Source organism: Paramormyrops kingsleyae, chromosome 23 (genome assembly GCF_048594095.1).
Source record: "Paramormyrops kingsleyae isolate MSU_618 chromosome 23, PKINGS_0.4, whole genome shotgun sequence".
Taxonomy (NCBI): Eukaryota; Metazoa; Chordata; class Actinopteri; order Osteoglossiformes; family Mormyridae; genus Paramormyrops; species Paramormyrops kingsleyae.
In genome coordinates this window covers 11,020,451-11,037,313 of record NC_132819.1, presented here as the reverse complement: position 1 = coordinate 11,037,313, position 16,863 = coordinate 11,020,451, and the positions used below count along the sequence as shown (strand labels likewise).

At 43.1% G+C, this 16,863-nt stretch overlaps 1 protein-coding gene across 2 annotated transcripts in view; it reads right to left on the bottom strand.

Annotated features, from left to right (window-relative positions):
- nudcd1 (NudC domain containing 1) overlaps positions 1 to 16,863 on the bottom strand; it is a 32,267-nt gene that overhangs the window by 6,932 nt on the left and 8,472 nt on the right. For both annotated transcript variants that reach the window (XM_023803993.2, XM_072705663.1), the window contains exons 5-8: positions 15,307 to 15,498; positions 10,129 to 10,336; positions 8,864 to 9,008; positions 7,892 to 8,017 (exon numbers count right to left, since the gene is read on the bottom strand). In XM_023803993.2, coding sequence (XP_023659761.2) covers positions 7,892 to 8,017; positions 8,864 to 9,008; positions 10,129 to 10,336; positions 15,307 to 15,498 — 671 coding nt within the window. The remainder of the gene's footprint in view (positions 1 to 7,891; positions 8,018 to 8,863; positions 9,009 to 10,128; positions 10,337 to 15,306; positions 15,499 to 16,863) is intronic.

The window sequence follows — 16,863 nt, the reverse complement described above, 5'->3', positions numbered from 1 at the left end:
AATAATAAAAGACAAGGAAACAAATAATAAGCAAGCAAACTAATTTATGTCTGCTGTAACCCTGTAACCGATAAGTGGCTACGGATGGAGGGTTAGATAAACATGTGAGTCTGTGTGTTCAGGGATAAGAATGAGTCAGACTTCAGAAATGTTGCTTTCAGAAACAACAATCAATGCAACAATCCTTGAAAATATATTTAAACCATAAAACTTTAAAAATGTACTTTAAAACTGTGCTTCTTCCACTATGGGGGCCTCTGAGGGGGGCAGTGCAATTTAATTGAAAAACGTAAAAAAAAAATTATGATATTGGTATCGATAGATTCTTAAAACGAGATGCAGAGTGACAATACCGTTTATGTCGATATACTAGTACTCTTCGCTAAAATTAGGGCTATATTCTAGATTTTAATACTTTCTGGATGTAAACATAATAATTTCATACCTGTCAAGTTTTGGATTTGAAAATAAGGGAAATTTTCCGGCACCCACCGCGAGCCACCCCACCACCCCAACCAAGCTCCAGTATCCCTTACGTTTTAAGACAGGTGTACAAGAAATCTAAAATAACCACTTGTCATTTACATTTTATTTTAATTACACATTTTCTTTTAATTTCTCATGTTCACTCCTGTGGCACTCTGGTATTCACTAATGACTTATTATACAGATTTGTTGCAGACATTGTATCCTTGTTGAAGTCGTCACAGAAGGTGAAAGTGACGTTGCTTTTCGCACACAGCATCGCCATTTTAACCTCCGCATTTATTACCTGGATAATGTTGTAAATGACCTGCAGACTACTGCAGGTGGCAGATCTCGCGAGGCTACTGGCAGTTCAGTTTGGAGGGGCAGAGGAATTTTTTTTTATGATATTATAATACGGGAGATTTACGGGAAAATATTAATACAGGAGGACGGTGGGAAAGAGGGGTAAAATACGGTAGCTTCCCGGCCAAAACGGGAGACTTGCATGTTAGTCAATCTTCTTATTGCTGCTTTACATGGGTATCTGCATGCTAGTCAATCTTCTTATTGCTGCGTTACATGGGTATCTGCATGTTAGTCCATCTTCTTATTGCTGCGTTACATGGGTATCTGCATGTTAGTCCATCTTCTTATTGCTGTGTTACATGGGTATCTGCATGTTAGTCAATCTTCTTATTGCTGCGTTACATGGGTATCTGCATGCTAGTCCATCTTCTTATTGCTGCTTTACATGGGTATCTGCATGTTAGTCCATCTTCTTATTGCTGCTTTACATGGGTATCTGCATGTTAGTCCATCTTCTTATTGCTGCTTTACATGGGTATCTGCATGTTAGTCCATCTTCTTATTGCTGTGTTACATGGGTATCTGCATGTTAGTCAATCTTCTTATTGCTGCGTTACATGGGTATCTGCATGCTAGTCCATCTTCTTATTGCTGCTTTACATGGGTATCTGCATGTTAGTCCATCTTCTTATTGCTGCTTTACATGGGTATCTGCATGTTAGTCCATCTTCTTATTGCTGCTTTACATGGGTATCTGCATGTTAGTCAATCTTCTTATTTTAGTTCATTTTTGCTAAATATGCTTTATTTAACCAGAAATCCCTGCTGAATAAAGTTTTAATTATCAGTTTTTAATTAGCTCTACTTTTTTGATCACCTCATCCCAACACCTGGAAGTGCTGTGTATCCTAATACGCCATGTCAAAAGATAGCAGAAAATTACTATCAGTATTATTATTAATAATAATAATAATAATTATTATTATTATTATTAATGATAATAATACCCCTGCGACCCTTAATAGGAGAAGCGGTTACAGAAAAAGGATGGATGAACAGAACAACTATAATAATGACCCACACCGATTGATTCAGCGTCTGAATGCACAGACTCTTCAAATGACTGCTGGCAGAAGTGCTGCTCCTTTGTGGAGCTACAGCACGTGAGCAGTCAGTCAACATGCACTTTCACGTTTAAGTGGCACATGCCTAATCGCCACGGGGACAGCAGCCCGAGAAGCCGGCATGCATCTTCACGGGGGCTAATGTCATAATTGAAGCCAGTACATCTTGAAGCCAGTACTTCTCTACTTTCTTTCACTTGCTAATCTTGGAGTTCTATGGCCACCGCCAACTGAACATCGCAAAAACAGCCAGGAGACAGTCATTACTGGATGATGCCCTCCGTAATTATTTTAGGGTTTTTCATGACTAATTTGACATTTGCAACATTAAAAGCATTCTTTTGGGAACGGTTTTGAAAATTGAGCCAGAAGGGTGTCTTTAATGATGCTCAACGTCTGCTATATGGCTTCTCAACACAGGAAAGATGACTTATGCTGTTGTTTACAGCTGCATCTGTATTTTAAACTTAGAATGGACATTTCTATCATATCCATCAGCCTTGAATAACAGACGAAGAAGCTAATGCAGGACAGGTTCCTATAGGCTAGTGTTTCCCAATCTAATCCTTGGGGACACGTACTGTAGACAGTCCATGTTTGTGCTCCCTCCCAGTTGCCAGGCAGACAGTCCACATTTTTGCCCCTACTGGGAGCTGGGAGGAAACAAAAACATGGACTGTCTGCAGGTCCCCAAGGACTGGATTAGGAAACACTGCTATAGGCTCCAAGGATCTCCGTCAGTATCTCTAGATACAGGTCAAACACACAGTGCTTTCCGCTCCATCAAACCACCTAAAACAAAACCACTGCACAGCTCAAGAACAAGAAAGTCATCTGAATTCGGGGGATTTAATTGGGGGGTATATCACACATTTTATATACAACCAGTGCTGTCTCAATTTACACCATCAGTCTGCAGCCGATGTCTGACACACGTATAAGAGGGGGGGGGTCAGGGTGGTGTTACTTCTGCCCCAATTCCCCGATGAATCAGCAGGGAAAAAAGCTTTAACATGAGGTCAAACCGTTTTCAAATGAGTAACAGGAGGTTAGCAGGGAACCACAGCTGCTTTACATGGATATATGCATGTTAGTCTTAATCTTACTTTAGTTCAGTTTTGCCAAATATGTTTTATTTAACCAGGAATCTCAGTGTTCAAAAGCAAGTCCTGCTTCTGAGTGTGAGGAGCAGCGTCAATGTCAGGCTAGCAAAGGTCAAACAGACCATCGCATGCGTGGTGCCTTTGCTCAGAGAGAGCACCTCACCCCACCCCCCAACCGGCCCTCCATGAGTCCAGCGCCAGATTGATGTCCAGAGGCCAAAAGTCACATAAATGAAATGCAGGACTACTGGAAGATTAGAATCAAGAAAAAAGAACTCAGAATCGTCACATGACCTCAACTAGGAGTCAGATCACATGATACACCAGAGCCACAGGTCCAATCCACTTAGATACAGCACAGCAATCAGTGCGGCCCCCAGAAATGTGTCAGAGAGGCAGCTAGATGGGGCCACGGAAAATCAGGGGGTGGCATCGAAACCAACAGCCATAACGGAATTTTAGGAATCCCATTATGCTGTTGCAGTACTTAGACTAGTTGAAAACTGTCAAAATGAGAGGTTAGGAGTCGCATACTGATTACTGATTGATATACTTTGATTTCTGATTTTATAATTAATGTTAATAATTTAAAATTCTGTTACACATGAATGATTGTGGACGATATACATTATTGTAAAATTAATGTCAAATATCAGATCGAAGCATATTATGCAGCAAATGCTTACAGTATGTGACTCACTGGGGGGACAATGGGGGGGGGACAATTGCAACAGGTTGGCCGTGCCTCCCCCACCCCCCCTCGATGGTGCCACTGACAATAATTAATGCCCTGTTTCTCTTAGACCTGCAAAACTGATGGACTTTTATCATTTAAGAATAGTTTTAATTTGCTATTAAACAATAAAAAAAACCAAGAAACCTTTCTGTAGGGAAATGAGTGAATCACATTTGAACGTTACCATTCAGGAGTTAATATTCTGAACATTCTGCTTTCCAGTGGAGCGTGTAGCTCAGGCATAAACATCAAGGTGTGTTTGTGCTCCCACGTCAAGCCTGGTGGGGCTCCACTGGTCCCGTTAACACCCCCATCTGCCAGTGGGGTTACTCATCCCGTTCTGATAAAGGTACCATCTCCTAGATGCTGAGGCTGAGGCTGAGGCAGCAGACCACATAAAGAAAGCAGGATTATTTTACCCCTGCGAGGTAATATGAAAAGGCGGCTTTATTCAGGGAGGGAGAAACAGAGTGATTGCATGCAATTATTATGGCCCCGGTAAATTATCCTATAATTGGCAAACTCTTAATGTCCTTCATATTATCATCTTTCATCTCATTTTACCTGAGTGAGTGAAAGGCTCTGTGCTCTATACAGATTAACCAGATCCACACCAACGCCCTGCACATGAAAGGAGTGGAGCAGCATTGGTGGGGGGGGGGGGGGGTCAATTTCAGAATTACATTTGACAAACTGACCCAAGAGAGGAAAAACAGATGTATTGATACTGTGCTCACAGGAAGTCTTGGGACACTTGCTTAATTCTGTAACAATGTTGCAGATTTATTGGTTTCATAACAAAAGTCCATTGACTAACAATGTTTAACATATCTGCACATATCTTACGCACAGACATTTCCTTTTTATTACATGTCATAATTTTTTTGACTGACTCATTCAGTTCTGTTGTTGCCACTTTGCTATTATTTGCAATTGTAGTCACCGGCTCCCAAAGGGATACTAAACACAAATGTTTGGTGTTTTATGTTACTGCAAAGGTGTTACTTATTAAAAAGCACCCAAATGAGACTGCTAATCAATAATTTTTTTTTGATTCAGCAGAGAGCAACTTTTAAAACTATAACATAGACTTCAATTTATTACTTGAAATGAATGCTTTTCTTAAATCTACTGGTTGTTCCTAATATGATATTTTTTTCCTTATAAAACAAATAAATGAAGTAATTATAAAACCAATAATTTTTTACTGAATTAAGCAACTGTGTGTATATATATATAATGATTCTTCATGTTTAATTAACTGTCCACAACTTGCCAGCAGTTGCTTTTGGTCTTAAAGGGGAAGTTCACCACAATCCAGTCAGTTCACAGGTTGTCCTTCAAATACCACTGATGTTTCTTTCATTAGGTTAAAAAACTATCCATACCAGGCAACATGGGGTCAGAAACATTTTTAAAGAGTTTGCAAAGCACTGAGCTATGAAAAAAAGGCATTAAAAAACAGAAAACGTGTAAAAGATAAAATTTCTGAACAAAGTTCAATGTGGATAGATGTTGGATTGAACTCTTCTATTAATCCGTAAAGCTCAGTTGAGTACTTAAATTGAGCTTGTTCTGGGAAATTCGCACATCTCCGCTATGTGCAGATGAACAGGTCACACTCTCTGCTGCCTTTATCTCACCTTACTCCCACTAGGCGGGTACACCTGTAGTCCTCTTAACGTCTCAACTGCAACCTCTCTCTTAATCAGCTCTGCCCTTTTAATAACCTCACCCCAACAACTGGAAGTGCAGTGCATCCCAATGCATAACAGAGGCGAGGCGGCACAGTGGTGCAGTGGGTGGCACTGCTGTCTCACACCTGGGATCAGGGTTTGAGTCTCCGCCGTAGCTCCATGTGTGTGGGGTTTGCATGCTCTCCCTCCTTGTGGGGTTTCCATTGGATACTTTGGTTTCCCCCCCCATGGTCCGAAAACTTGCTGCAGTTATAAAATTGTCCATAGCAGTGAATGGAGCTACAGCACGTGAGCAGTCAGTCAACATGCACTTTCACGTTTAACTGGCACATGCTTAATCACCACGGGGACAACAGCTTGAAAAGCCACTACGCATCTTCACGGGGACTAATGTCATAAATGAAACCAGCACATCTCTTTTACAACCTTTCTCTTCCTTCTGTGCCATTGATTTTAATGTCTTATGAGTGAATTAAGGGAAGGAAAGTCAATCTTGAGCAAAGTTCAGGCAACGTTTCAGCAAATTTTAATGATTGTGACGTTTGGCTCTGCTGTGGTGTCATCCCTGTGACTGCAGTTCACAGCTGTGTCTTGGGGCAGTCATGTTTAAAAACTGATCTAGGCTGAACGGAGGGAGCAGCTGGCTGGATGTGAACATTGATCGAGGGGATACATCAGCCCTTCAGCTTTTATCAGCTGAAGTTCTTACATCCAAGGACTTCGTCTAAAATAATGAAAATGGCTCAGGGCTGTTCAGTGCTTGTGTCCAACTGCTTTTGGTAAAATCTAGAACTCTTGAATTGTAGCAAAGGAACTGGAATGAATGGGCAAAAATGATAATGACGAATTAATTTTCAGCCCAATTTCCCTGGTCAGGGCTGTGGTACCAATATAATGCAAACAATAAAAATCTCATTCCAAAATTTATCAATACATCTTTTAACTGGTTTAAATGGTTGGGGTCACGGGGAGCCAAAATCTTTTCCCTGGCAGCACAGGAGACAAGGTTGGGGTACATCCTGTATGAAATGCCATCACGAGGCACAGACAAGCACTGATTCACAATCATACACTATGGGCAATTTATAGACATCAGTCAGGCTGTCTGTATGTGTAGAAGCTGCAAACTCCACACACACAAAGCTACCTACTGAGAGAGATCCAAGGAGGGAAAAACCACAACCCGCCAACAAGGTATTGGCCGGCCAGGACTCGCCGTTATGGGACGTGAATGAAGACTATCCTCTGTCTTGTACGAACCAACAGGAGGGCTACTGTGGCACAACTGGCAAATAAATCCGAGGATGGTCACGGGAGAGATGTGTCACGACACCGTGCATGGAGCCCTGTAGCGTATGGGGCTACGTATCGGCCTAGCGCATCCCAGAGATGCTAACGTGTACCCGACCATCCACAGGATACAGCAGAAAATGGGATTCATCAGACCAGGCGACCTTCTTCCACTGTGCCAAGAACCAACTGCGATACTTTCGTGCCCATTTTAAGTGCTTTCGATGATGAACGGGGATTAGCAGGGGCTCTCTGATAGGCCTGTGGCTATGCTATACCAATGGTCATAATGGTATACGGTATATACCGTATATAAGACTTTAAGGAAGACATCAGGGTAAAAATGGTTTTGAGTAATGGAAGGCCTACATATGTTCGGACGGCAATGACAGGCAACACCACCAGAAAGGTGCTGCATGAATTATGTAAATGAGGTGATTCATTTTTCTGCAGTATTTTTATATATGCAAGAAGAGGACATATTGCCATGTGATATATTTGGAGCCATCTGGGTCACCTAAAGTTTTTAGGGGTTATGCACTGCATGGTGGTTTCGGTGCAATTTGGCTGAATTTGAGTATCTCACCTGATTGGGCTGGTCTGGCCATCTGGTGTACTGGGCGTTTTCCCAGTGTGTCGATGGGTTTGTGGGGAACCCGAAAGCTTAAGATGGATTTTTACTCCCAATCCTGCCCTGCTTTTCCCTGAAACCACCTAGAGTTTTCAGGCGTGTTCATTTCTACAGGAATGTTGTTTCTTCAAACAAAAAAATCCTAAACATTCACCTGCAGTATCTTCAGTTAAAATATGTACATTTAAACACCACAAATGACTAATTATCGTGTAGCTTTAAAAATGTGTACATTTCATAAATACTGGTTTAGGCGATTCATTATTATGCTTCATTATGTATTATAAAAAAAAAAAAATGGCTTCTCCTGAAATGCTAACCAGCATTAGCGTGGCGTGCGCAAGCATCTATTACCACCAGCCGCCCCCCACTGCAAATGTCCCTCTTTTCAATTATTCATTACTGTTCAACAGGCTGGAGACCGAGGGGCTAAACCTCGGCGACCCTAATCACGTTCGGGCCTGTGTTTAGTGGAAGAGATGCGCTTATTAAACATGGCAGCGGCGGGCAGCAGAGTGGGGGGGGGGGGGGCTCACCACATGACTGGGCCTCAGGGAGTCCCCATCGAACCGTGTCAGGCTTGAGCTGTCCTCGGGGAAGATGTCGCAGTCCTCCAGCTCCTGCGGGTTGCACGGGGGCTTGTCCTTCTCCACGTTGGCGTTCTTAAATATGGAGCACGTTTCAGAAATGAATAAATGATGGTTTCATTCCGGCAAGATTATCTTGAATTTCACACAGACTCAAACCTCAAAATCAATCAACAGGTCAATGTGTGCACAAAACGAATGACATCAGCAGTATCAACCGGCTCCAAAAATGCCTGAAAATGTATAAAATCTGACTAAGATCCAATATGAGAGCAGCCTAATTTCACACACATAAATATATGAGCTAGTAGTATTATTATTGGTTTATTTACAGTTATTCAGTGTCATCTGTGTCCATACAATCAGTGGAAACTCTTTCTATGAATACCATGTCTATAAGAATCCATGAACTCATTCATAAGACATTATAATTCATACAGCATTTTAAACATGCTAGCAATATTTTAAAAAAAGACATTATAGCCATGTGGATTATACATTATGAATGCCTTCAACGCTCTCAGCTATAATGCACTATAGGTACCTTCATAATGCAGTACACAACATTTTTCATTCTTATTCTGACCACTATGATGCATTATGAAGGTACCTACAGCGCATTATAGCTGAGAGCTTCATTGGAGCTTATGAAAGATCATAATCAACACGATAATGCCTTATGGCTGTCAAAGGAAGATGCTGAAATGCTTTATTAATTCTTAACCTGACCATTGTGAAGCATTAGTACTGTTAAAAACAAGCATTAACTGAGAACTAGGAAAATGATAATAATCCGGTTTAACATATACACCAATGATGCGACGTTGACCTCCAAGGTTCCCCGTGAGCGGGCTCCTTCCCCACCCCCTAAGGCCCCCCCGCTCCTTCCCCACCCCCTAAGGTCCCCCCGCTCCGGCTCACCCCGTCCTCCGCCGTCAGGTGGGCCAGCCTCTCGTGGAGAAGTGCGGCCTGCTCCTTGCTCATCAGCTGCTCTCCTCTGCAGTCCCCCGTAATGAGCTCTGGCCACACGGTCCCCTCACTGCTCTTCTGCAGGGAGACCTCCAAGCTGGGGGTGGGGGGAGGGGGGGGGCACCACTGTGTGCTGGTATCAAAACTCTCAACAGCATACAAAACCCTAATCATGCCGATGATACTGGCAGCTGTATGACCGGATAAAAGCTAAATAGCTTTGGTAGGAAAGAACATTTAGTGAACTAGTATACAAAAAAATCAAAGGCTTTCATTTCTGTTTATGACATCTGCTTTAGTCGCTTTCTTTGTATCTTTTTCCTGAATCATAAGGCCTCACACATTTTGAAGGGAGATTACAAGGAAGAAGGACATCAGCTGCTGAAATAGCAGGTGAGAATTGACAGCCACTGCTTGGAAAGCAAGAGAAATCTATATTACACCCCAGGAAATTGGTTTGTATAATTACTAGTTAACTGTTATAGGAGAAAGGTTATAAATGTCTGGGCTTGATAAATATTGATAAATATGCCTGTAAATACAAACTGTGAAGTTCTGCACAATGTGTACAAACCCAAAGCACCACCATTAAAATACAGCGGTCAAACATTCTTTGTGGGACGTCATTTTCTTCTATTACTTCTGCATGTTTCTTTGTCTAAATTGTCATGCAGGTTGTCAAGAAATTGCTGGTCCAGCAGCCACTGCTTGACAGACTGTTCTAGATGTAACCTGAACGCCGGGTGCAGAGAAAAAAACAGTCATCACACTGCTCTCTGTCACTGCTTATCTGACAAGAGGAATGTGTGCCCCCCCCCCCCACACACACACACACACACACACACACACACACACACACACACACACACACACGCACACACACACACACACACACACACATACACACACACGTCAGACATCTCATGCAGAAAAGCGACTGACCCTGCAGCCAAATAGATAACTATTAAGTGTGAATAAACAGAGGGGGGGCGCTCTTTTACACAGCCCCCCCACCCAGACACACAGGACAGGTACAGGCACCAGCGGATGCCTTCCGAACACCTTCCGGATGGTCGATCTTCATCAAAGCGCCACAGGAGGCGAGACTTGAACAGCTTCCCGTGACCAGGAACGCCTAGAACAGAATCGCTGCCGACCGTTTGCAAACCAAACGCCAATCCCTGCCTGGTTCTGGTGGCATCTATGGCCCGGCTCACCTTGCGTCTTCCTTCAGGATCCAGGTACTGGATTCAGGATCCACCAGCGAGTGCAGCTGCCCGTCGATGAGGGGGGCACGGTCTCTCACCCCGACCCTGAGGAGCTCGCTGGATATCTGGAACAGGACGTCCTCCTTTGAGGTGCCTTTGGGCAGTTGTATGGACACTGTGATGTCTTCTGGGGTCTGGTACCAGCAGTAAGCTGGACCTGTAGAAAAAGAGCCAAGTGCGGAAAAAAGTATTTCTAAAACAAAGAAGAATGGTTGCCTCTAAAAGGAAACCTTGTGATGGTAAAAGGTTGCCTGGTGTACAGTGTTTAAATGAAAAGACAAAGTGTGTATGTGTGTATAACAAAGATTTTTTAAAGGAGTAAAGGAGCCTTTAATGGTTTTTGGAATATTAAAACTTGGAAAGAAAAAAAATACACTTACATTATAACACTTTAGCGAACAGTCCTATCCACCTCTACCAGAAGCACTGCCATTTAGGTAAAGTCTTTCAGATTCAGTCAACAGTAAATTTTCTGCATAATATATAACCAGATTTTGGTGGATGGGGTTTTGCAGCAGGGAACCTCTAAGTATTGCGGTAATTCACACAAAAACATGATCAGATGTGCTGTTTATCTGGGTCTGAGCAGTGCTGCTTCATTCAAGGCAAAGCATTTCTCACTTCAGAAAATTCATATTAAGGATATTAACCGTGAGGAAAAAATGAATGTCAGCCTTTCTTAGCTATCCAATCCACTTTATCCAATCCATATTCAGTAGTAGTAGATTTTTTCTTTAAGGATTTTTTTTGTTGTTTTAATGATCTTTTGCATTATGTTTGTGCGTGTGCTGACATCATCATCATCGTGCTCCAAGCGGAGTGTGGCAACTGTGTGTGCGTGGGCATCATGCCCATCCAAACAAAGCTGCACTGGCGGCCGTCCGCGGGCGGCTAACGACCGGCATCCATGTCCTTGGACGCAGCCTGGGTATAACGAGACCCACTGCTTCATGCACGATTCGTTTTGGCTTTGAAGTACAATTGGAGCCTCATTTAGCGAGTCGAACAGACAGCCGGGTAGGTGCTCTGTAATAACAGAGCAGGAAGCCGCACGGAACCAGCAGAAGCTGGATCTTTCAGGTTTAAATTGGACTGGATCGGTGCCAACCGTCTTTACGGCAATCAGAAGTCTGTTGCAGATTGTGATAAGAAAACATGTCACTGAGCTGTCATTGTCATAAACTTACATGCCTTTAAGGTTTATGCATTCTGCTGTTTAAAAATAAATCAGTTCAGTTGTACAAATGGCATAAGTAGAGTATTCACACCCTTGTGCAGATTAATTGAAACAAGTTGTCACACAGACATGCATGCAGAGACCTGGGACCTGCTGGTTTGCAGAGCCAACAGGGCAGAGGATGTGCTGAATGGATGGACAGAGGTGGCACTGTGCCCACAGACTGGCAGGCCTGCTCGGGTGGAGTTAGAGCTGGGTGGTAGGACTGTGCTTCAGCAATCCACCAGGTCCTAAATCTGGACCCAAGGCAATAAGTATGGATTAAGAATAACATAAGAACATAAGAAATTTACAAACGAGAGGAGGCCATTCAGCCCATCAAGCTCATTTGGGAAGAACTGAACTAATAGCTCAGAGTTGTTAAAACCTTATTTAGCTCTGATTTAAAGGAACCCAGGGTTTTAGCTTCCGCTACACTAGCAGGAAGACTATTCCATACTCTAACTACACACTGTGTAAAGAAGTGCTTCCTCAAATTCAGTTTAAATTAGTGTTCTCCCGCTAATTTCCACTTATGGCCACGAGTTCTAGTATTTAAACTAATATTGAAGTTGCCATTTGGCTGAACAGCATCCAGACCTGTTAGAATCTTATATACCTGGATCATGTCCCCCCTTAGTCTCCTTTGCTCGAGGCTAATGTGACTGTGATGTCTGTCTTAATTGTGGTCAGTCAGTCTCCATATAGATGTGACAAATCTCAATTGATTTGGACAAGGGTGTACATTTTACCTTGGAAAAAAACGTATCTCTGTGGACCTAAGAGTATGAGGCAAGCGACAAGGTGCCCCAGGATTGGCCAGAGAGGTGACGGGAACCACCCCCTTTACAAGAGGGACACAGACTGCTCCTCATCCAGGACCACTCACAAAAACCAGTGAAACCCAGTGACACCAGACCAGTACATATATACTCCCAGAAGCCAAGTGTGCGCATACGGCCAGGTGAGGCAGGGCTGCTATGAACTTAAACCCGCGTACTCCTCTCTCCACTGCCAAGAACCTTATTAGCAAACCAAACAAATTTTCATATCATTCACAGACTGGAGCACCAGCACCTGGTGCAATTTGTAACATTCAGAAAGTATGAAGGAAGTCCTGCCTCTTCCAAGAAAGCTCACATACATTCATTACAACCCCTTGTCAACCCAGGCTTGGGTGTCACCACACTCCACCAGGACACCAGGAGACCCGTGTCCATGTGACTGTGAAGCTTCCTACCTCTTATAAAGCCTGCAACACGGACAAAAACATAATAATAATAATAATACATCGAGGAAGGAAATAAAAAACATTCCAGTGATACACTACAGTACAGCAAAGAAATGCATTACAGGTCCTGTTTACAATAAACTACAAAGTACATAATGTTTAACAGCCAGGTGCTGAAAGACAACGGCATACGACTGAGCCTGACGGATCCTTTTGGGTTTTGCAGCTGGTGTGGACAGGGTTCTATCAGGTGATTCACCAGCACCCTAATCCCAGCAATGACAACTACACAGCGATAACCTTAACCACAAGTAACCAAACGAAATGAGTCCACAGAAATTAACTGCCTTTAAGACTTTTAGCAACTTTAGTCTTCTGATTCCAGTCACAGATCTTTATAAAAATTGAGCTGCCCCTTGTGGGGACCGAAAAGGTCCCCACAACATCAAAACAACAGGTTTGTATGACATTGTGGGGACATTTGGTTCCCATAATGTAATATATACATAACCCATCCACCCACACGCATACCTAACAGTAAAGAACATGTTAATGGCACCAAGAGAGCTGCAGTGGAGTTCAAACCCACAAACTACAGGGTGTCAGACCGCAGTGCTGCCCACTGGGCCACCCTGGACTATCCATATGTATTTGAAACTGTCAAATGTATTTCAATGCAGAACGACGATATGCATCACATAAAAGCATTTGTGAGACTCTTGTATGAAGTCCAGATAAAATGAGCTTACAGCTCTGTTCTCTTTTCCCCTGAACTTACTGCTTCTTGGTGTTCGGAGACACCTTTCAATACTTCCCAGGGAATAAGCAGATGGTGAAAGGAGGGTAACACAAGCGTGGCAAGAGCGCGGTCAGCCCCATCCTCCCTGCTAGGCAACATCCTTTCTGAGGTACTCCATTTGGATTACCATTGCCGGGGTTTCTATGGTTACGACGCGCCGTGGAACGCCTCTGAGCTTCCTGGGGTCAAAAGGAGGGAGTGAGATGAATGAATATGACATATAAATGCAAGAAGAGCTCCGGCTGAATGCAGCCACTCAAGTGGAAAGACTGTAATGCAGCACGTTACTCCTAAAAAAACAAACAAAACAAAAAAAACACTGGAATACACAGCCAAGCCCGCAAAACATTAATCAAACACAGTTACACAACATATATTAAAGGATGCAATCAAAACTAATCCTGAATCACCTTGAAGAGATATACTCATTCAAATGAGTATAACGTCAGATAATCAGACCAAAAAGATTCATTAATATATAGTCTTTCTAAGACTGTACGTTTTATATGTAACACTGTTACATATACTTACAAAATACATATATCCACAGGACCACAGCTGACAACTTCAGAGTCTAAATAGCTCCAAATAGCTCTTTTATACACATCCTGCAGATGTAAATGTCAGCAAACTGCAAAGTGACAAGGCGCAGCGGCGGATTCATTTATCCCTGCAGCTGGAGCTGCACTTTCCCCTTAAGGATCTGCGGATGGATGGACGCGAGCGGCCAGGCATGTGGGGAAGTGGCGGAGGGCTGCTCCGCTGCCAGGGCACGCACACACCTGCAGCTGCAATCGCCATGACAGCCGCTTGCTGTGATCTCGCAAACATAGTTGTTTTCTAGCAGAATAACGAACGGCCACCCCCAAGTCCGACGTTAATGACACTGCGGCGCTAATGGAAGTGCGCTAGCGGGGTTGTATGCTGGGCTACACCGGGCACCAGTGCTCTTCCGCCGCAGAAGGAGTCTTACTGGTTCACAGAAGTCTTATTAGTTATATTTTGGCCCCCAGCAGACTTGCTAGTCAAAAAGGTGAGCTTGCAGGACCGACGGAGGCGTCACGCTGCTCTGAGGGGCGAGGCAGGCCAGCACGCATGTCCTGATTTTCATCGAGTTCAAGCATTGCGCGACCAACGAGGGAGGGGCTTGTGTTTCACTTCTTTAATCAATCACAGTCTTCATTGTATGACATCACCAGATTAATTAAAACCAGTGCTTTCTGTTAAGCGGCAATGTGCAGAGATTTGTGAAGTACCCGTTTCACTGTGTATGCACTTTGTGAAGGGACATGTCATAGATACAAAACACAGGAGCACGCTGACCTGCGACGGCTCCAAGACAAACCTGTTAAGAATAAGTGGATGGCTGGTTTCTCAACAATACGACGTGAAGTGTCTCTTTCCAGACGACGTGATTATCTATGAACCTTAAGACCTGGCAAGCTGACATATTTTATGGAAGAATTTCTTCATAGAAGCCCTTAAGAATGGCAAGTTGGATAAATTATATATATAAAACGCACACAAACTATTCTTGCTCCTCCTTCTCTTCCTCAGAGATTCTATATACCAACCTTTAAAAAAAATATACACCTTAGACCAGGGTTATTAAACTCATGGTCCTCGAGGTCCGAGCACTGTTGGTTTTCCAGCCTTCCTTTACCTGTCAGTCAGGTGTGAAGCCTCTGACCAATCAGAATCAGTAATTATTAAACAACTACCTGGGAGAACTGAAAACACGGCCTGGATTTGGAATCGAGGTCCAGAGTTGAAGAACCCTGCCTCAGAATAGCAGTTCAATAATGCACGATGCTTATAACCAGTTGAAGCAAAGGTTAACAAGACTAGTGTAGGTGACTTAGACCTGGACAGCTCACTGACCGGCTTTCTCCTCCACCTCCATGGCCTCTGGCACAGGGTCCTCCAGCGGCTGGCCGTCCACGTGCGTGAACCTGAAAGGCTTCTCTGAGGCGAGCATCAGGCCACGCCCTCGCGGTTCCACGGCCGCGTAGTGGGGCACCGACTTCCCGTGCAGCATCCGGCTCCTCCGCACCTCGTACACCCTCTCCTGTCCTGAAGGGGGGGCACAGGTCAGTCATGGGACCTCAACTGCCTGAATCTTCACAGCCTAAGAGAGGGGTTTCTTTAAACACCCTCCAATAAAGTTCTGCTTTTTGTTGACATTCCAAACGTCTCCAGGAATAAACCTTACATGTTTTTATTGTTTTAGAATAGAGTGAGTACATTTCTTTCTCAAAGGGAAGTTTGTAGATGGTTTCCTAGTAATGAACTGAATACAGGGTCCTCATTACACACCTAAAGTAATATTTTTTATCATTTTCTATAGTACTAACTACATGTACTCTTCCTTCTTTTGCTTTGTATGCTCTTTGTGCCCTGTAACTTTTCTCCCCGTGTGCCCTCTCAAATCTATCTGTATTTATGCACAAAAGAATATCTTAAAAACTTAAACCCAAGCTTGAAAAATGTTGACCATTTTCACAGGAATATTCATGCACTGTGAAAGTCTAAATATAACTGTTGACAAGGAAATAATCAAGGACTTACTGGGGCTATAGCCAAAATAACATTCAAATATATACAGGGTTATGAAGCAAATTGTAACAAAAAAATAAATAAGTATGGGACCATTACATGAATAATTCTAACAAGCAAATCATATGGAGATACATCAAATTTAAAGATGCATGACACATTTTTACCCTTCATTAAAAAATACTAATTCAGTCTTTCTGTACTGAAGAATCAGTTCCTGTAAATCATTAAACTCATTAGTCTTCTACACATGGGGCAAAATGCAGTCACAGTAGTGTTGTCACGCTCCCTTTAAAATTACAACATTGCTATGGGACTTCGAAAAATTAAGTCATTTGGAATTTAGTGTGATATAGCACACATATATACTCAAAATTAGAAATAACTGTCTATTGACCAGAAATTATTACAGCCTCCGCAAAAAAAGAAAAGAAAAAAGAAAAAAAAATGATATAAGCAAAGAGTACAAGCCGCTGAAGAAAAATACAGCCTTTGAGCAAATTAAGAGAGTGCTCACTGGGTTTGCCGGGCTCAGTGACAGAGCACAGAACTGCTTCCAGCAATTAGAGTGGATGACCCTCCCCGGGCAGATGGAGTGAAGGTGGCTTCTAATCTTAAACGGTCCCCTGGTGCAGCCAGACCCGTGACTTTACCCACCAGCTTTAAGAATCAGGCCTGAGTGGGATCAGGCTTCTGAATGGAACGGCCTGTATAGTATGTGCATATCACTCATGGACGAGTCACTTCACACGAGCTGACTTCATAGATCTGTGTTTCTACATCCTGGTACTGGAGGTCTGATGTTTGCGTGGGTGTATGATGTATGTACACGCACATGCACGCATATATATGTATGCATGTACGGACACATACAGAGGTTCA